This window comes from Herpailurus yagouaroundi, unplaced genomic scaffold (assembly GCF_014898765.1).
Source record: "Herpailurus yagouaroundi ecotype Mexico unplaced genomic scaffold, PumYag 198, whole genome shotgun sequence".
NCBI classification, from domain to species: Eukaryota; Metazoa; Chordata; class Mammalia; order Carnivora; family Felidae; genus Herpailurus; species Herpailurus yagouaroundi.
The window spans coordinates 16,533,812-16,554,539 of NW_024412429.1; the positions used below are offsets into that span (position 1 = coordinate 16,533,812).

The window sequence follows — 20,728 nt, forward strand, 5'->3', positions numbered from 1 at the left end:
CACCAGGAGAACTGAGGAAACTCTTAGCTTTAGAAATAATCAGTATGAGGATTTAGCACAACATACAAGCATGTGGTTTATACATCTCACTAGAGGCACATATATCTTCACTAGAGCCGTGAAGAACATTTTTTCCCCATGGTTTTTCTACATTCTCAGCATTATGGCTATTTATAATGATACGAGAATAGCTACCACTTGTGGAGCATGTGTTTTGTTCTAGATTCTGTACTAAGCACTTTTTTTTTTTTTAAGATTTTATTGTTAAGTAAATAATTCACCCAATGTGGGGCTCAAACTCATGACTCCAAGATCAAGAGTCACACACTACTGACTCCGCCAGCGACGTGCCCTTGTATTAATAAGCACTTTTAAAAACATATTTTTGTGGGGCGCCTGGGTGGCTCAGTCGGTTAAGCATCGACTTCAGCTCAGGTCACGATCTCGCGGTCCGTGAGTTTGAGCCCCGCGTCGGGCTCTGTGCTGACGGCTCAGAGCCTGGAGCCTGTTTCAGATTCTGTGTCTCCCTCTCTCTCTGCCCCTCCCCAGCTTGTGCTCTGTCACTGTCTCTCTCTAAAACAAACATTAAGAAAACCCAAACAAACAAGAGTATTTCCTGTTATAAACTCCTCAGTCATCAGTAAGTCTATCCTCCTTACAATCGGTATTGTTCATTAGCGTTAGGAGACAGAACTTTACCACTAAGAAAAAAGTACATTGCTTTACTTCTCCCATACAGAGACCTGGCTTGGATCACTATTGTTGAAAATTTCCAATAAGCTCTTGAGACCCCATCTTTAGGACCAACAGAGTGATCCCCCCCCCGACTGGTACTGAGCAGGGCTCAGTGGTCCGAGGTCTGAGTTTGGCTGCCTTAAAGGCGAGGGTACCCTCTGTGCTGTTTATGAAAACAAACAAACAAACAAACAAACAAACAAACAAACAAACAAAAATCAAAAGCTCGTGCTGGATTTCAGGACAATAACCCACTAATATGTTTCAAAAGCTTCCAAACAAAAATATGTACCTCCTGAAAAAAATCCGCATGCTCCAATCTTAAGAAAGTTACTTCGGGGGAAGACTGTTGATTTTTAGACATTTTACTGTACTTAATGGAGGGATAATAAACACTTATTAACAGAGTTGCTTGGGCCCTGTGCTAAGGAGTGGTGCAGTAGAACTGTGGAAGAGCTCTTTGTAACCACATCCTCACAGATATAAGACATTACACAAGAAACCACAACCAGTTTTCGAAGACTTACTAACTTAGACAATTGGTCAGCAGCCATATTAGACATGATCCAGGTCAGGATACAAGACCTGTGCTTTATAGGTAATAAATTCGGATATGCATCTTTCAAAAGAGCACACCATTTTTATTCCCCTTCCCCCAACCTTTTACCGGAAGAAAAATGAAACTTCACATAGTGAAGCCTCATTCTATTGACATATGACCCTACGTCTCCTACCAACAGCGGGACCATATTCTTAGGAGATCCCTGTGACCGAAGGCTAATGCTTTAAAAAGGGGGCAACGTTTGGGACGCAGGAGCCTGGGTCTTGTGTGCACAGACGTACAGGGCAATGTGGGGTGGACCCCATAGCATTCAGGGTGCAGCTTTACAGCTTAGGTAACCTTACAGCTTTGGAGGTGAGAGGTGGGACAGAGGGATAAAGAAATCATTGCCTTGGTTCTGATAAATGAAGCAGGGGGAGGGAGGAGGTTATAAGGACGAGTCCTTACTTAAATCTTACCTCAAGATGTGAAATAACTGTTTACACTTGGAATATAGACCGGGGATGAGATATATAAGGGTACTTTAAAGGGTCCCTCAGTAAACATTTCAAAATAAGAAATGTCATAATGCTTACCTTTTGGATGTCTTGTGCTGTTTCTGAAAAATAAAAAAGGTTTAAACATTTTTTTTTTGAGGTTTAAAAATGTAACTCATACATATGTAAACACTCCTCTTTCACAGGACTTTAAAACTTGCTAATAACGGAACCCTGAAAGGCTTTTGGGCCCTCTAGACCTAATTTTCAGAAAATGCCACTCGGTTTATCCTGGTCATATATCCTGGATTGCACGTAAAACAACTTTCCATACATCTGCATGTGAAGTATCTTTCTGAATCCCTACGAGCAACAGACCGATTCACGTTAATACGTTCCACAGCCTTCCTCCCAAATACGTATTACCTGAAATACCTGCCCTAAGCCATGAAAATCACTTAAACATAAGACTATGCTGCTGCTAATTTTTAAACATTTACTGGTTTTGACTGCAAGGAACAGACAGCATTCATCACTGGGGTCACCTTGGCGCTGGGCTAAGGAGTGGTGCAGGTGGGTGTCTGGGGGGGGCGTGTACAGCCACATCCTTACAGACGCCCTTTCAGATCACCTGATGACGTGTGTATCATCTTCAAAAACTGTTTAATTACGGAAGCATATACAGGAAACAGGGATCGAACCCTCTCCACAAATCCCACCCTGTGGAAATGACCATACTTGCAGACTGATTGATGGTCCTCTTTCCTGGTCCCATACCCACTGACACCAGCCCACCACAATACATGGTTTTGTTTTTAAAAGAAAGGTGCAAACACAGCATTGCATTTCCTGCTGAATGTATGTAGATTCTCTGGTCAGTAGATAGGGAGGTACTCTATTGACAACTGCAGAATATTCCACGTACAATTTACTTAACTCTTTCCCACTGGATGGGCATTCGAGGTGCTGTCCTATTACAAGGGCTGCAAAGCGCACACACACACACACACACACACACACACACACACACACATTGATCTAGCCATACTTGTGTGAGTACGTCTACACAGGAAGTGTCCTCATGAAATTTATAAAAGTGAAAAAAAGCAGGATTGCTGAGTCCAGGGCAAACACACATTTTAAATTTAAATGGCTTTTGCCAAATTCTGCTCCAAAACAGTTAGAGAAATTGATACACTATTCATTTCAGAGTGCCTGTTTTTCTATATCTTTTGTTGGAGTTTACCGATTTCACCCCAGCCCCCATTTATCTCCTGTAAATGTATCATTTTTCTGGGGCGCCTGGGTGGCTCAGTCGGTTGGGTGCCCGACTTCAGCTCAGGTCATGATCTCACGGTTTGTGGGTTCGGGCTCTGTGCTGACAGCTCAGAGCCTGGAGCCTGCTTCAGATTCTGTGTCCCCTTCTCTCCCTGCCCCTCCCCCACTTGTGCTGTCTCTCAAAAATAAATAAATGTAAAAAAGATTTTTAATGTACGATTTTTCCGATTACTAGCATGGATGACTATTTACATATTTTATTGGCAGTTTGTGCTTTTTCTGTGAAATGCCCAATTATGGTCTCTGCCTTTTATTTTTATTATTAAATTTTTTATAATGTTTGTTTATTTTGAGAGAGAGAGAGAGACAGAGCGTGAGCAGGGGAGGGGCAGAGAGAGAGGGAGACACAGAATCTAAAGCAGGTTCCAGGCTCTGAGCTGTCAGCACAGAGCCCGACCGATATGGAGCTTGAACTCACGAACTGCGAGATCATGATGTGAGTTGAAGTCAAACGGTGAACTGACTGAGCCCCCCAGGCGCCCCCCTCTACCTTTTAAAAGAGTCCTTTGTCTCTTCTTTTTGATATATGGGATTTCTTTACATAATAGGTATATTAATCTTTTTATGCCGGGTTATCTATATTGCAAACATTTTAAGTCATTTGGTTTTATATTTAAAAACAGGACACTATTACTTATAGAAGTCAATCAAATGTATCAATTCATAACTCATCTGGTGTTTATTTTTTTAAATATGGTTTAACTTAGTGGACATCAACAAGAATGAAAAAAGGAAAGATATTTTAGGACTTACCACTGGTCTTCAAGACTTTATGTGATCTTGAGGAAGGTTCTAGGAGAAAAAAATAAGATCAGCATCATTTGCAAAACCAAATCAAGATTTTTTCTTTATAAGTGCATTGTTAGTTTATAGGCAAATTAACTGAGCTCTATTTTTTTTTAATCAGATACACCTGAAACCCATTGCTTAGAGACACTCGACAGCAAGACATTCACTCCGACAAAACCGGAGGATAAAATTTAAGCTGTGCAGGGGGCCCTGGGAGGCTCAGTTGGTGAAGCATCCAACTTCGGCCCTGGTCATGATCTCACGGCTCCTGAGTTCAAACCCTGCATGGGGCTCTGATCTGACAGTTCAGAGCCCGGAGCCTGCTTTGGATTCGGGGTCTCCCTCCCTCTCTGCCCCTCCCCTGCTCACGCTCTGTCTCATTCTCTCTCAAAAAAATAAAGATTAAAAAAAAAGTTTTTTTTTTTAAATTTAAGCTGTGCAATCAGGGGTTGCACAACAGAAAACCACCCTCCCAACAACCAGTAGAGCAAATTCTTTAGCTTTAACTACCACCTATAAGCGGACAGTGTTCAATTTTATATCCTTAGAGCGGACCCTCGTCCCAGGCCTCAGACCTCAAATGCTAATTGCTGATCTGACATTTCCCCAATGTGCCCATAGACCAAGCAAAACCAACATGCCTCAAACTCACCTGTCTCCCCTCGTAACTGTTCCTTTGTCCAATTTCTTATCTTGGTTGTCACTGACACTACCCACCCAAGTTAGGTGCCGGGACATGATTCAACATTTCTCCCGTATTCATCCATCACAGTCCTGTGGGATCCCAATAATGCCACCCCACTCCCCCCACTCCCCCTACCCCCCAGTGTCTTAATCCAGGCTCTTGTCCTCTCTCCTCCAGACTAGACAGAATGCCTACTTCAGTTTCTACATCAAACCACAATTCCTTTTTTTATTAATTAAAAACATTTTTTAAATGTTTATTTATTTTGAGAGGGAGAGAGAGAGAGAGAGAGAGAGAAAGTGCGAGCGAGGAAGGGGCAGAGAGAGACGAAGAGGGAGAATCCCAAGCAGGCTCCGTGCTGTTGGTGCAGAGCCCAGCGCAGGGCTTGATCCTGTGAACTGTGAGATCCTGACCTGAGCCGGAATCAAGAGTCAATGCTTAACTGACTGAACCACCCAGCCGCCCCCAGAATTCTGTATTTAAAAGGTAAACATCCCATTGTTTAAAATCCTTCCGTAGCTTGCAGGATCAAGTTCACACCTTCTGTGATTAGGCCCCCTCTGAAGCTCCAGCCACTTCTCCTTCCGGTTTACCTTGCATGCCTGTACCTCTACCCACGGCTTCATCTGGCCAGGCTGAAGAACCGGCAATAGAGGTCCGATCTAAGGTACGCTGGCTCCAGCCCCAGGGCCTTTGCACATGCTATTCCCTGTCTCATCTGTCTCCTCAGCCCCCAGACTCTATCCCAGGTCCCCTGCTCTGGGAAGCTTTCTCGCCTTCCTAGAGAGTTAATCTCTCTCTTTCCTTGGCCTCTCCCTCTACTCAACCTCCAGCACAGCTCCATTATACGGACCGGTACTTATTCACCCTTGTTGACTCCCACTGGACTACGACCTCCTCACAAGCAGGAATCACGTGTATTATTTATTCTTGCATTCCCAGTCCTTAGCCCAGCACGGGGGGTTAGCTGGGTACTCAATAAATGCTGATTCAAATGAAAAAAAAAAAAAAATCTGAGGCCTAAGAGAATGCTACCTGGAGTCTGGCTCAGCAAACATGTGTTAAAGGGTTAGGTCTGAATGATCGTTTGTATGTGTCGTTGATAGGATACAATTTTTCCCCAGTGTAGTAAATAAGGCTTTAAGTACCTACAAGCTAGCGGTAAGAAGCTATGCAAAGAGGAATTAGTGGACTGATAGTTTTACATTCCCTGGGAAATAGAGAGATACACAGAAAAGTTTTAGAACGAAAGCCGGACAGTCCCGTCTTAGGGCAGCCTCCAATGTATTCAAACTGGCCGTGAGCTCCGACACCAGAAGGGAAATGTGTTTTTTGCCAGACTGAAAGGCTCTTTCATTACTAGCCCCCCCCCCCCCCAGATTATTAGCTTTTGATCACGACATCCTATTTACCAGATTTTCTTCTCGGCCGATATGGAGCAGAACCGTCTCTAGAACCACAAAATGCTTTAGTCTCTCCCTCGGGACTGTAACAGAAACCGGGATAGTCTGAAAAGAGAACCACATGCACCAATAAGAATGAGGTGTTCAGCGACTTCTCAGAAAATTGGTATGGCTTGTTCTGGATATCCGTGGGTTTATTCTTTTCCATCAGACATGGGATAGTCTCTCCTTCCATTAACTGGTGTTGACTATGTATCACGGGGACTTCCAGGAGTCTGTCCACAGGGACGTGTGCCTTTCTGGCACACGTGTGTGCTCTCTCTCCCTCCCCCACCCCTCACACACACACACACACACACACACACACACACACACACACACGCACGTGCACACGTACACGCTCTCTCTGCAGTCTCCTGTTTTGCTCATTAGCAGAGAGAGCCATAGCCATTGGCTGTACCCTTGGCAGAAAGTTACTTAAAACGTGCAAGGTGTGGTTAACCTCCTACTGCCACTCAGGGTCCCGGGCAATGCGCTGCCCCCACAGGGGGCAGACGGTTCTGTTAAACATCACCACAGCCTAACTTGCTCACGAGGCCCCAGACAGACAGTGGCGATGAGCCACAGAAGAGACTCTGTCAAGGCAAAGCCATCTGGAGAATCCCACTGAAGCACAGTTTCACGAGGTGTCTGTGCCTGGCGTGGAGGATGTCGGGCTATTCCTGCCCTCCGGAAGCTGGCCTCTGCTGCAGTGGCTCTTAACATCTTTCTAGACACTGCGAACATTTGATGAATGCTTTGGTTCATCACTGCTGAACAACGTCCTGCGAACATTTGATGAATGCTTTGGGTCTCTTACCAGAAAAGGGATTTTCATTTAATTTCAGAGTTTATGTCTTTCTGCCCGTCTAAGGAGCACACAGGCTTCAGATTAAGAATATGGGGTCTATCGCTTCTCGGCCTTTTGGCCGAGATCAAGTGACGGATATGGGGTCTAGGGGTGCCTGGGTGGTTCAGTTGGTTAAGCACCCCACTCTGGATTTTGGCTCAGGTCACGATCTCATGGCTCGTGAGATCGAGACCCAGGCTGGGCTCTGCACTGACCGTGTAGAACCTGCTTGGGATTCTCTCTCTCCCTTCCCCTCTCTCCCTCCCACACACACTCTGTCTCAAAAATAAATCAGCATTAAAAACAAGGAAAATCGGGTCTAATCCTAAAGCACTCCAGCGTATTCAGGGATTATCTACACCCTGAAGCCTAAGGGTAAACAATTTTAAGACACGGCTATCGTGGAGTTAAGGCTCTTCAGAGGGTGTCTACAGTTCGAGAGGGTTCTAAGAATTGTAAAGACCACACACTTTTGTCCAATGTCAGTAGCAAAGGTACACAAATGAGGTCACTTGGCCCAATGGACTGGCCTACTCTATTCCTACCCAGACAAGTCCAAAGTCAAGGTGGGGCAAATGAGGTGATTTTCCTGGGCTGGGCTGCTCTAGCCTAGTCCTGGGCCTGGAAGAAAGCCACGTAGCACCGATTAGTGGCTTGAAATAATTCTGTGTGTGCACTCAAAGAATCTTAATGGTGTCCATGAACCAGCACCCAGAGGCTGAGAATGAGGAAATAGTTCTATTGAATGAAGTTTGTCATAGAGATAGGGGCTTCTTCAGACCTCTTTCTCCACCTTTCCTCCTAATTCTTTCTCTTTTAGACAGATAAACTTATTTTTTTGTTTGTTTTTTATTTATTTTGAGAGGGAGAGAGAGAGAGCCCAAGCCGGGGAGGGGCAGAAAGCGAGGCAGAGAGACAGAATCTCAAGCAGGTTCCTCACGGACAGTGTAGAGCCCGATGTGGGGCTTGAAGTCACCAACCATGAGATCATGACCTGAGCCAAAATCAAGAGTCAGATGCTTAACCGACTGAGCCACCCACGCACCTCCCCTTTCATGCTAACGTTTACATGCCCCTCCATGACTCTGCCTTCTCTTTAGAGCGTTTTTATTAAAAAAATAATAACCCTTCCCCCCCCATGTTTATTTGAGAGAGAGTGCAAGCAGGGGAGGGGTGGGGGGGGGACAGAGAATCCCAAGCAGGCTCTGTGGTGATAGCAGTGAGCCCGATGTGGGGCTCGAACTCCCAAACCGTGAGACTTACGACCTGAGCTGAAGTCACACGTTCAACTGACTGAGCCACTCAGGCGCCCCACCAAAAAGTCTTCAAGAGCTTTCCAATGAATAAAATGGGCGGGGGTGGGGGCGTTAGAGAAGACAGGGCAGCAGGCCTCAGCCTAGCCTTCTAGTTGGGGTCACGTCCCATCATCTCTCAGGAGCTGCCGGATATGAAATGGGGGACCTCAGCCATGTGGGGAGGAAGCTTATCTTTCTCCCTCACTAACGCCTCTTGCTTTCTCAGCAGAGTTAACCGCCAGCAGCATGGAAGGGACGTGAATCAGTATTTGTACCTGGGGAAAGATGCCTCAAAAGTAAGTTATTTCAGATGTGTTAAGTACAAGTTTTTGTTTGACCCGGTTGTCAGTCTCTGAAATCACTGATTCTCTTCTTAGTCTATTTAATCTGGGAGAGAACAAGAATCGATAAACGGTGTTGAGCCAGGTTTTATGTTCTAGGAAAGACCTCACTTGTATTCATTTTCTGCCTGTTTTTATAAGCCTGGAAATACAATCCCATATGTGGAGCAGTGGTAATTCTCAAATATGAGCTGCATCGGGGAAACCATTCACTGTCTCGTTGGCATGATCCTTGCAGGTAATCAACAGGTTATCCTTCAGTGGGGCGCGGCCAGAAATGTATGTAAAACCTTGAGTTTTGGTGGAGGCGGAGGGGAGGGTAAGGCTTGACCTTGGAAGCGTATGTTACATTTGCAGCTGACACAGAGATCTGGACATGGGGCCGGCCATCAGGCGACTCATAGATAAAGCAGCGAAATCCATATACAAACGAGTCAATGCGTAAGGAAAAGATGATACCCTCTGCCAGCTCCGCTTGTGAAAACAGTGAAGAAAGAACTGTGCCTTTCTTACAACTGACATTTTTATACACTTTAAGATAGAAAAGATGATAGATACAAGTAGACAAGAAGGTTTCAAATTGTATTAAGAAAACAAAACTTACGAATGGCATCCATTTCAAGTATTGCTTGCTTGGCCTGTAAGAAAGAAAGTGCATCTATAACTACAATCACTCTTTGTTTTTTCTTTAAACTACCTATCGCTATCATGAGACAGGTCTCATCCCACCGGAATAAGGGATTTTTGAAAAAGCTTTAAAAAACTCCTTATTTCTTTTAGGCATTAACACACAGTTCAAGGGCTTCAAACAGATGAGTGCCTCCTGTGGATCGCACGTGCTGCACGATCAGCAGAGCTAAGCTTACAGCCTCCATCTGGAAGGAAGGAAGGAAGGAAGGAAGGAAGGAAGGAAGGAAGGAAGGAAGACAGAGAGACAGAGGAGAGAGAGAGGATAGAAGGAAGGAAGGAGAGAAGGGAAGACAGAGGAATGAAGGAAGGAAGGAAGGAGAGAAGAAGAGGGGGAGAAGAAGAGGGGGGAGAGAGAGAAAAGGAGAGGTGGGAAGGAGGAAGTGGGGGGAGCCTTTCACTAAGGTTTCTAAAACCCGGCATCTGGCGGTCAGCCCATTATAAAATGTAGATCCCGGCTATTCAACCCTGATCTACTGAACCAAAGGCTCAAGGGATAGGGGTCTAGGATCCATACCTCCAGCCTTCTCCAAATCACTGGGGCCTTATAACTGTTCTGAATTGTTGCAAAAAAAGATTGCTGGGAGTTTCCAGTGTTCCTCTGTCCAAATGCTCTGTGATTATCCTTAGCTACCTCTCTTGGCTCTCTCTAGCACGCCTGTAACTCGTCTCTCCCGTGCCCTAGAGTCTCCCAGGCAGGGGGAAGGGCCCTGAGGACACGGTTTGTGACACGGCTCTCTCGTGCTTTCCTAGCTGGAGGTGTTTCCTTAGCCACAAATGGCAAGACCGGACCTACCTTTCAGAGTTGCTACTAGGCTCAACTGATAGGCACTAAACGCAGCGAAGTCACCACCCACCCGCCAAGGGATTGGGCCAGATAAACCTTGACCGGGGCTTCCTTCACACATCTTTCTCCCCACCTCAACGCTCACAGCTTTACTGCTTTGAGGCTTCTGGCCATTGTCCCTGTTGCGAATGTGGTTAATGTTTAGGGAGATATAAAGAGATGGTTAATGGGGCGCCTGGGTGGCTCAGTCGGTTAAGCGTCCGACTTCAGCCAGGTCACGATCTCGCAGTCCGTGAGTTCGAGCCCCGCGTCGGGCTCTGGGCTGATGGCCCGGAGCCTGGAGCCTGCTTCCGATTCTGTGTCTCCCTCTCTCTCTGCCCCTCCCCCGTTCATGCTCTGTCTCTGTCTCAAAAATAAATAAACGTTAAAAATAAAATTAAAAAAAAAAAAAAAAAGAGATGGTTAATGACCCTGACATGAGTCATTTTGCCTGAGGATTCAAAGAGGGAAAAAAAATTAGTTTAGGTAGAACTCCTCTCACGTCATTTTCATTTTTCAGGGGTCGTGTCACGTAACTGACGGACATCAGACTAAAAATCACCTTAAAAATAATTTTTCTTGTATTTTGCCGCAATCCGTGATAGCACAGTGAAAACATTTGGGCGAACTGGTAATGTTTAGGGCTCAGTCGGTTAAGCGTCTGACTCTTGATTTTGGCTCAGGTCATGATCTCATGGTTTCTGAGTTCAAGCCCCACACTGGGCTCTGTGCTGACAGTGCGGAGGCCTGCCTGGGATTCCGTTTCTCTCTGCCCCTCCCCTGCTCACACTTATGTGTTTTTTCTCTCTCTCTCTCAAAATAAATACAACAAACTTAAAAAAATAAAAATAAATGGTAATATCTAGTTTAAAAAAAAGAGGGAGGTGAAGGGGTGCCCGAGTGGCTCAGTTGTTTAAGCGTCTGACTCTTTTTTTCAGTTCAGGTCGTGATCTTACAGTTCGTGGGATCGAGCCCCACATCAGGCTCTGTGCTGATGGTGTGGAGCCTGCTTGAGATTCTCTCCCTCCCTCTCTCTCTGGCCCTCCCTGCTCATGCTCCCTCTCTCTCCCCCAAAAATAAAGTTAAAAAAATAAACAAATAAAGGAGGAGGAAGGTTTAAAAAAAAAAAAGGCTTGTTGAAGCCACCCTAAGTCTGAGATAACAAATGCATACATTTTGTAACACTGATATTTTTATCATATATTCGGAGTTTGCAATGACTAGTTGGAATTACTTTCAAACGCCAATGTGAGCTCAGTTTCTGTGAAGCGCCCTTAAAGGACCAGGTGATTATATAAACTGCAAAAGCCTCTACCTTTCTATCTTTATTCTCAACCAGGACGAGAGTGAGTGTATACACTACGTATATGAATAAACACAACGGCTATTTCCAAGAAGCTTCCTGGTATCTATAAACTCGACTTGACGAACTCGGTATTTATTTTTCCTGTCTTGACATTTCATTTCAGGAAAGTACAATTCCCACATCTTCCTCTAGGAGTCAGCCAGGGACCATCGCCGAATTAAAGGAACTCAAGGAAGCTGGGAGGAGCCACAAACACGAATTTCCATCAGCTTGTGGTAACACTGTTAGACGGCTGTGATGCATTTTTTGATGTTCACAAAAATTCCTCATTATGCATTTCTTTTACCTAATAGGAATACACAGATTTTGAAAGCTTTAGAGAAAAAAAAAAATAATAAGAAAAAGCCTTGAAGAAAGAAGTGGAGAGTTTAGCTTAATAATAATCCTGCTTCAATAAAGTAGAAAATTATTATCACATTATAGGGGATGAAGTCTATTAAATAAGTGAATTTTCGTTGCCATAGGGGGCAACATGGTTAAGCCTTGCCCTCCGCAGCCAGCCAGACCTGTGTCTGACTCAGGCTCACTCATGCACTCACCACATAAACTTGGGCAGTTCACTTAATGTCCCTGACCTTCTGCTTTTATTTCTCCATAGTGGGGTGAGTAAGATCTTTCTCGTGAGGTGGTTTGCTGAGGCCGAACTAAAGACACAAAGCAGTTAGCCCACTGTACGTGTGTTCTAGAAGTTGTGGCGGAACAAGTAACGCTTCGATTCTAAAAGGGCCAGGGTCAGGGTCAGGAATTTGGGTACAGAGATGCACCTGCCTTGTGACTGTTATTCATCATTTTAACGCACAAAGGGAAACCCCCCTGGAACCCACACATCTTGTGTAGGAGAAAGAGGACAGGTATGTCAGCTAGTCTGGCTTTGTAACGGCCTTTCAGAATCCTCTGGCAGTTCTGATTTTCCCAGTTCACCGGTGAACCAGAGGTGGGGCATGTCAAAGACACTGGGTCATTGCTCAGAAGGGCATTCCGAGGCACAGGGCCAGCAACCCCCTAACCAACCACGAAGAAAACGCCATCACCTCTCTGCATGAGCTGTACCTTCCAGCTCTCGACACTCCGATGAAATGAGACTCGTGCTTAACTCAAAGCACACACCTTTGCACACTCACTTCCTGGGCACAAGGTCACTGCTGACAGCCGCTGAGAATGAGCTTCGAGTGCTTCTCAAAATACCCAGAGTGAAATGGACTCTCTTTTCTCCGCAGTGTTCACGTCTCTTATTTCCCCCTAGTTCTACCCCCATGGCCGTCGTCCCACTTTCTGTTCCACGTCACTCCCGCCCCGCCCAGCAAGGACCATGTCACCATCCGTTGTCACCGCTGACAATGTAGTCTCCACCCTTACCTCACGCCACTTTTTCTCTGACAACCTTTTCCTCCACTCCAGAACAGCGACACACAATCAGAAGCGGCCCCAGGACCTTAGCAGCACGGAGAACTGCTTTGCTTCTAAGGCAGGGGCTCTACAAGTCTCTACTTCGGCTACAGACCTCCGTATTTCCACCTGCCCACCTTTGGCTGCTGTTGTGCCGGTTCCTGGACTCTGCAGCCAGCAGTCCTTCAAGCCATGCCCAGTCTCCTGGGTGCCTTCCCTCTCCGCTCAGCCCGGAAATCACGCTCGGTCACCGCACCCATGTGCGGATTAGCACCCACCTTCCCCTGTCCTGTTAACCTTCCCCTGTACTGGTTCTGCTGACCTTCACCTTGGGGAACCCACCTGCGCTATGGTTCCTCAACACTTGTTTCCAAGTTGCTGAGCGGATTTTTAAATTACCTCACCGCACTGATCCACGGTGACCCCCTTCGTTGGGTCTTGGATGCACCCATCCCTGTAGGTATCCCTGCACACGGGACCACTTTCTTTAGCAAGTGTTCTGAGCCTTTCCACTTTCCCTCAGGGGCCCCAACCCCCCTGGGCGCCCCCGGCCCCCCAGCCAACAGATGACATCATCGCCAACCCCAGGAAAACCCAACTCTCCTATCTTCACTCAAGTCTGTCTCAAGGGTTCTCTCATTTGTCTTCTTTCTTCCCGAGACCAACCTCGCACCCAGCGCTCCTGATCCCACCCTCCCCAAAATGGCTCCCAAAGAGCATTCCTCCGCCCCTCTTTCTGCTCTCTTTCCCTTTCTCCTTCCCTCCGCCGACAGCCACGTCCACGGTGTGCTTCACCTGCACCAAGTGTCTCGCTCCTCAAACCACCGCCTGGTAAGTGTTCTGAACTGTGTTCAAGAAGCCTGTACCCAGTCTGCCTCTTCTCATTTCCGCTTTTTCCCGCCACGCACTGCAGTCTCTCCTTTATCTCTCGGTTGCCAACCCGTCTAATCCACTCTTCTGTTGGAGTCTGCCTCGCCCCCTGCAGCCTTGCAGACGGTTGCCCCCTCACGCTCTCTGAGGTCCTTTTCTTCCTCTGTCAGCACAGCTTTCTCCTTGGGTTTTCTTAGGGCCTCCCACCTAACCCCTCTTGGGGGTGCTCTAGGTCCCCATGGATGTTGGGATTCCCAGGGCTTCTTTCCTTCACGGGCTTTCATGGGCCATCCTCTCAAAGCTCGGGGCCTCAATCGCTGTCTGTGTCAAGAGAGCCTCCAGGCCCGCAGCTTCCAAGACCTGAATTTCCACCTGGGGCCGACCCGCCTCCTCGCAGGCACTTGTGAGAGCTTCTCCTCACTCCCACCCAACTGGTTCCTCTCCTTATCTCAGAACTCCACACTGTCCTCTGGGCTCAACCCCTGACTCATGCTTGACTCCCATCTCTCTCTTTCCTCATGCGCTTAGTGGGTGACAGACCATTGCTCAACCTCCCTGAGAGCTTTTGCACCTGCTCCCCCCCCCCCCCCGCCGCCCCCCGTTGCCGTGGCTCCCCCGAAGGGCCCCTCGTCTCTTTGCTAGACTACTGTGGCGGCTTGCTCATTCTACTTCCGCCTCCGGTGTCACTTCGTCAACTCATCTGTCACACGGTTTCTAAAGTCACCCTTTCAGAACACAGGGGCCACCCTGCCAGCCCTTCCTCCGAAGCCTACGGTGGTTTCCCACCGCCGATGCACTCCGACTTCTTAGGCCTTCAAGACCTTCAGAGCCCAGCGGACTGCCTTCCGCTTGTCTGGCCTCACCTCCTCCGCCATCTCCTGAGGATTCAGCCCTTCCGCCAAGGCACGGTCTGTGAGCTGTGAACATGATGCCGCCATTCACAAGGAAGGCATTTCCTTCCTTTCCTTATTCAACTGTAATTGAACACATTATCCTTCCACAACACTTGGTTTATACCTCTGTTAATTCTTCCTGTTTAGCAAACAGTTCGTTGTGTGTATAGCTACCTCCCTCATCTACAAACTCCCTCACAGCTGAGTCTGTATTTTCTTTCCCTTAGCATTCCCACAGAACCTCAGCTAGCTCTATTCACAACAGCTGCTTAGTATAGCTTTGAATACTTCTCATAACTGTACTCTACTATCTCTCTAGAAATTTTCTGGTAGTCTTTTCCTTATTTTTTCCTTCCTCAAGCCCCAAAACAAAATATAACAACCACAATAAAAAAAAAAAAACAAACCACTTCCACAATCTCCCTATATGTGAATCTTTTTTTAAATGTTTATTTATCTTATTTTGAGAGAGAGAGAGAGAGAGAGAGAGAGAGAGAGTCAGAGCATGAGCGAGGGAGGGGCAGAGAGAGAGGGAGATACAGAATCCAAACCAGGCTCCAGACTCTGAGCTGCCAGCACAGAGCCCAACGTGGGGCTTGAACCCACAAACCATGAGACCGTGACCTCAGCCAAAGTCAGATGCTTAACCGACTGAGCCACCCCGGTGGCCCTGTGAATCTTTTTTTTTTTTTTAATTTTTTTTCAACATTTATTTATTTTTGGGACAGAGAGAGACAGAGCATGAATGGGGGAGGGGCAGAGAGAGAGGGAGACACAGAATTGGAAACAGGCTCCAGGCTCTGAGCCATCAGCCCAGAGCCCGACGCGGGGCTCGAACTCACGGACCGCGAGATCGTGACCTGGCTGAAGTCGGATGCTTAACCGACTGCGCCACCCAGGCGCCCCCCTGTGAATCTTTTTAACATACATGGCTAATTTAGTTGATCCCATAAATATCCTATCTCCCCATTTTCTTTATTTTAGAGTTGAACATTTATTGCCCTCAGGCTGCCTTCTAGGACTTGGATGACCTTACATTTTATTGTTTGTGGACCTCGGCACCTTACCTTAGCTGGGATTTTTGCCGCATGGTTCTCCAGGATCAGTCTCTTCAGGTGCAGAACCCACAGGCGCTTGTCTTGCTGGGATTTGGCCTAGCGGAAGGAAATGCGGACGGTCAGACGACTCACGTCTCCACCACGAACGAGATTCGGACACTCCCATAACCCTCTGACGAGACGGGAAACACACCGTGTGGCCAGAAGGCTCTGGAAAGGCCGGCTGGCCCACGGCGCCCATCGTTTACAAGAGCGAGCCCTGCAGGGAGGGGAGGCCTCTGCTGTTACCTGAACCGTGTGCTGCAGCTTGGGGTTCTTATAGTGGAAGACGCTGAAGCTGAGAGGCTCCTTTGGTATCACTTCCACGAGCATGAGGTTGCCACACTGAGCAGGAGAGCAGAGAGAGGGTGAGGTGCACTTGGAGGAGAATGGGACGAGCGGCCGAAGCCCTTGCCCATGGCCAACATTCAGACCTACCAGGATATGCGCTTTGTACGTAAACGTGTCGTCTCTCTTCTTTGTGATCAGAAGCAGCTTGTCAAAGAGGAAGAGCGTCCGCTCATTCTTGGCCCGCTGGATGCGAAAGGTCCCTTCGAGCACCAGTTCCCCATAGCTGGTCAGGTCTGGCCCCTTCCAGTTAGTGAGCAGACTCTGTATCTCCTGAAAAAGTGACCATTCTGTGTGATTAAACAAGAGATGGGAAGCCATGGAAGAGAGGGAAAGGTCTCCCATTTGCTGAATCTCAAGAGTGGTGTCTGAATATTCTATGACAGGGCCTAATGGGTCTATTTGGCATCCAATTGTGTCTAATGATCCGTGACCCAAATCCACATTTAAAAAAAGATTTTTTTTTTTCAATGTTTATTTTTGAGAGACAGAAATAGAACATGAGTGAGGGAGGGGCAGAGAGAGAGGGAGACACAGAATCGGAAGCAGGCTCCAGGCTCCGAGCTGTCAGCACAGAGCCCGACGCAGGGGTTGAACCCACGAATCAGGAGATGGCGACCTGAGCGAAAGTCGGAAGCTTAACCGACTGAGCCACTCAGGTGCCCTGACCTATATCCACATTTATGGGGGTTGTCACATAAGGGCTAACAGAAATGAATCGAGTTGTTAGTTGATGAGTTGCCAATTACTTATTCCCGCTCCTTGATAATCCCTCTCCTGTGGCTGATGACAGCAGTTATGCCTCTCAAAAGCTAGGTAAAGAGGCGACTGGCATGTGACCTTCTCAGAGAGCCATCCTTTCCTTGACTTTCTCACCCATATTCTCTGCAGAAAACCTTCAGAGCTATTGCTGTGGAAACCTTCTTCCAGAAACTGAAATCCATACTACATATAAGTAACTCGAAACTAAAGCCTGTGACAAATCACGTAAGAGACATCTTAGAAATTTCCTGATGTTAATCCCATTTATTTGGGGAAAGGAAATTAATTTCATTACCACTATGTTTTTTTTTTTTTTTTAAATTTTTTTTTTTCAACGTTTATTTATTTTTGGGACAGAGAGAGACAGAGCATGAACGGGGGAGGGGCAGAGAGAGAGGGAGACACAGAATCGGAAACAGGCTCCAGGCTCTGAGCCATCAGCCCAGAGCCCGATGCGGGGCTCGAACTCACGGACCGCGAGATCGTGACCTGGCTGAAGTCGGACGCTCAACCGACTGCGCCACCCAGGCGCCCCACCACTATGTTTTTAATGGTGCTCGCTAAATATAAATTGAGAGCATGATCCTGAGGTATCTTTGGGATTTTATTGTGCACCCATACCAATGTTCTTTAAGAAAGCTGATTTTTTTATTGTTTTGAAAAATGAACATATTCACAAAGAGCACTTAATTAAGCGGCCCCCATACAGGACAACCCAAATGTCCATGGGTTGAAAGTGGAAATGGATGGTAATGGAGATAAAAGTCTGAGCCTGAGCCTGATTTAGCAATGTCTGCAGAATGCCAAACAGATTTACAAGGTCTAAAAAAACAGTCATTTAGCCATTTCCGAATATGCAATAGACATTAAGTCCACAAAACATCTGGATGATGAACTATTAAACCTTTTCGTACTGTTACAAAAAAAAAGACATGACCTGAAAGATGAGAACGTTGCCTTCCCTTGATTTTTGATAGTCTATTGCATCACATCATACTCTGGCTGCCTATAGATGCATCTTATGGTTTTGCTTAAATTTATAGGCTGAATAATGTATTTTTTTTCCTGAGTTTCCACAGATACTCTACACAGCATGGAGTCACTTTGGGCTTTTATGTCTCACTCCAGGGACACAAAGAAGCCTGCCACCAGCCTCTAGACCAACATAAACATTTTTTTTAAGTTTATTTATTTTTTTGAGAGAGAGAGAGAGCAGGGGAGAGACAGAGACAGAGGGAGAGAGAGAGAATCCCAAGCAGACTCTACACTCTCAGTGCAAAGCCTGATGGGAGCTTGAACTCACAAACCGTGAGATCATGACCTGAGCTGAAATCAAGAGTTGGATGCTTAACTGACTGAGCCTCCCAGGTGCCCCTAACCTTTTTTTTTCTTTCATGTTTATTTATTTTGAGAGAGAGCAAGAGGGACGGAGAGAGAGAAACAGAGAGAGAGAGAGAAAGAACGAATGGGGGAGGGGCAGAGAGAGGCAGAGAGAAAGAATCCCAAGCAGGCTCTGCACTCTCAGCGCAGAGCCCAATGAGAGCTCAAACTCACAAACTGCGAGATCATGACCTGAACTGAAATCAACAGTTGGGCACTTAACCAACTGGGCCACCCAGGCACCCCAACCTTTTATTTTTAAAAAGTGCATTTTTTTATGTGCCTGGGACACGATCCCTGGCTTAGCATTTATCAAAAGTTCCCACAGATTTAGGGTCCAAAATGTTGGTGCTGGAAGGGGTCTTCGCAAACCCCTGGTCTGTCTTATTTTAGAAAGGAGGAAACTAACACACAGTAGACAGCCTCCTCCCGAGTAGAACACTGCAAAGGACCTGCTTCAGGACCTTAGCTCTCCTTTGTCTGGGTCCCGGCCCCATCACCACCCATGGACCACCTCACAATCCTGCATTAACTAGTGAGAGCGGAAAAGAGGCTGAAAAACCCTTTCAACAGCTCGGAAGAAAGCTGCTTCCAGCAAGAATTACTTCTTTGTCATTAACATAAGGTAAGGAAGGGCTTGGGAGACTCCAATTTTTTATTTAAAAAAAAAAACAATTTTTTTTAATGTTTTTATTTATTTTTCAGACAGAGAGAGACAGAGCATGAACAGGGGAAAGGCAGAGAGAGAGAGGGAGACACAGAATCCAAAGCAGGCTCCAGGCTCCGAGCTGTCAGCACAGAGCCCGACGCGGGGCTCGAACTCACGAACCGTGAGATCGTGACCTGAGCCGAAGTCGGACGCTTAACCGACTGAGCCACCCAGGTGCCTCAAGGGAGACTCCAATTTTTAACTTGGGTTACTGAAGGGGTTCCAAGCAAACTATTAGTTTAAAAGTTATAAAGTAACCTCTCGTAAACACCGCGGTAAACAGCGATCAGTATTAGCCATGTCCCGATCTTTCTTCAGATGTGATGAAGGCCACGGGTGACATCCAACGCTTGAGCAGCCTTAATACCTGATGTGGAAAGTGATAAGAAGTCAGTGTGCCAGCGGGGCTGTCGTTTCGAGGGTTTACCTGTAGCCGGACCGCGTGTTCGTGTTTCCTCTTCATGTCATTGATGTGCCAGGCCACTCGCTGCATCGTGTCAATGGCATCAAGCACCACATCATAGCCTTCTGTGTCCTTGTCAAGGTGATTTTCTATTTCCTTGGGGGGGAAAAAAAGGAGTCGGTCATTTTCATTATTTTTCTCCTATCGCCCATGAAACATAGTACCTCTATGACACATTCCTCATATATTATTTTTGCCTATTTATTTACACACGAGCAGCGTGCCTTAAGAGTTTGAGATAACTTACCAGAAATACCTACAACAAAGTGGTAAGATAGGGATGAAGACGGGGCTAGGAAAACCAGCAATAGAGTAGAATTTCATGACGAGGAGGATAAAACAAAATATGATAGAGTCCATTAAGTCTCTTAGAGATGTTACAGTAGATACAAGAGTTGATATTATAGTTGGAGACTGCCGAGTTTCCTGGTAGCCAATGTAATATAAGAAAAAAGAAAACAGGGGTGCCTGGGTGGCTCGGTCTGTTCAGCGTCTAACTCTTGATTTTGGCTCTGGTCATGATCTCATGGTTCATGAGGTCTGGCCCCATGCCAGGCTCTGTGCTGGCGGTAAGGAGCCTGCTTGGGATTCTCTCTCCCTCTCTCTCTCTGCCCCTCCCCTGCTTGTGTGTGAGCACACACACACACACACACACTCTCTCTCTCAAAATACATAAACATTAAAAAATATTTTAAAAAGAAAACATACTTTTTTTTTTTCTCCCAGGGGAAATAAAATGTCTCAAGCAGGATTTCATATGTAACAGAGTCAAACACAGAGCGGCCATTATCTTTAAAAGTACCTCTACAGCAAGGGCCTTTTCATGTAGTCAAGGCTTTAAAGCCCAAATGAAGTTCATAAGCACTTAGCACTGAGTTTTGCAATCCCAGGGGCACAAAAGGGCCATGAGCTCTGCTCCAATTCTTTCCAGCACATAAGACATATGTCCTTAGCCTTCTCAAGAGTCTAAGGACAGGGACTATTGTATCATTTATTTAATCTTTTATCTACTCAATAGTAACTACGGAAGAGCTGGGTAGTCAATACATGCTTATTAAGTTGAAGCTCTATCTTTTTACAATGACAACGTAACCTATATACATACATAAAACAGTAGTTAGATATTATAATTAATTAGATCATTTCTAGGGCATCTATGATATGCATGAACATTAAGTCCAAGGTTGGAGACTGAATCTCATGGTATAACTTATGAAAGTTAGTTCCATTATTTTATAGTCCTACCTCATAAATCTCTGTTTACTTTTACTAAATACTCAAGTTTTCTACCTAGCTAAAAACTGGGAAAGAATTCACATTTTCTTTCTACACTTCAACTCAGCTGTTGGAAAGGTCCTATGAAACCATACCACTAAAGTAACAACTCCCAGGTAAGCTTCAGATCAACAGCAAATTAACAAAAAATAA

The 20,728-nt window shown here is 46.2% G+C and overlaps 1 protein-coding gene and 1 long non-coding RNA gene across 7 annotated transcripts in view; one reads left to right on the top strand and one right to left on the bottom strand.

The window, feature by feature from the left end:
• LOC121013318 (uncharacterized) overlaps positions 1-5,984 on the top strand; it is a 32,008-nt gene extending 26,024 nt beyond the window's left edge. The window contains exon 3 of the long non-coding RNA XR_005782632.1: positions 5,105-5,984. This is a non-coding gene — a long non-coding RNA (uncharacterized LOC121013318). The remainder of the gene's footprint in view (positions 1-5,104) is intronic.
• PLEKHG1 (pleckstrin homology and RhoGEF domain containing G1) overlaps positions 1-20,728 on the bottom strand; it is a 178,744-nt gene that overhangs the window by 13,665 nt on the left and 144,351 nt on the right. For all 6 annotated transcript variants that reach the window (XM_040448902.1, XM_040448897.1, XM_040448898.1 and 3 more), the window contains exons 7-14: positions 19,265-19,396; positions 16,077-16,259; positions 15,888-15,983; positions 15,609-15,695; positions 9,118-9,151; positions 5,998-6,093; positions 3,865-3,903; positions 1,873-1,895 (exon numbers count right to left, since the gene is read on the bottom strand). In XM_040448902.1, the coding sequence (XP_040304836.1) occupies positions 1,873-1,895; positions 3,865-3,903; positions 5,998-6,093; positions 9,118-9,151; positions 15,609-15,695; positions 15,888-15,983; positions 16,077-16,259; positions 19,265-19,396 (690 nt within the window). The remainder of the gene's footprint in view (positions 1-1,872; positions 1,896-3,864; positions 3,904-5,997; positions 6,094-9,117; positions 9,152-15,608; positions 15,696-15,887; positions 15,984-16,076; positions 16,260-19,264; positions 19,397-20,728) is intronic.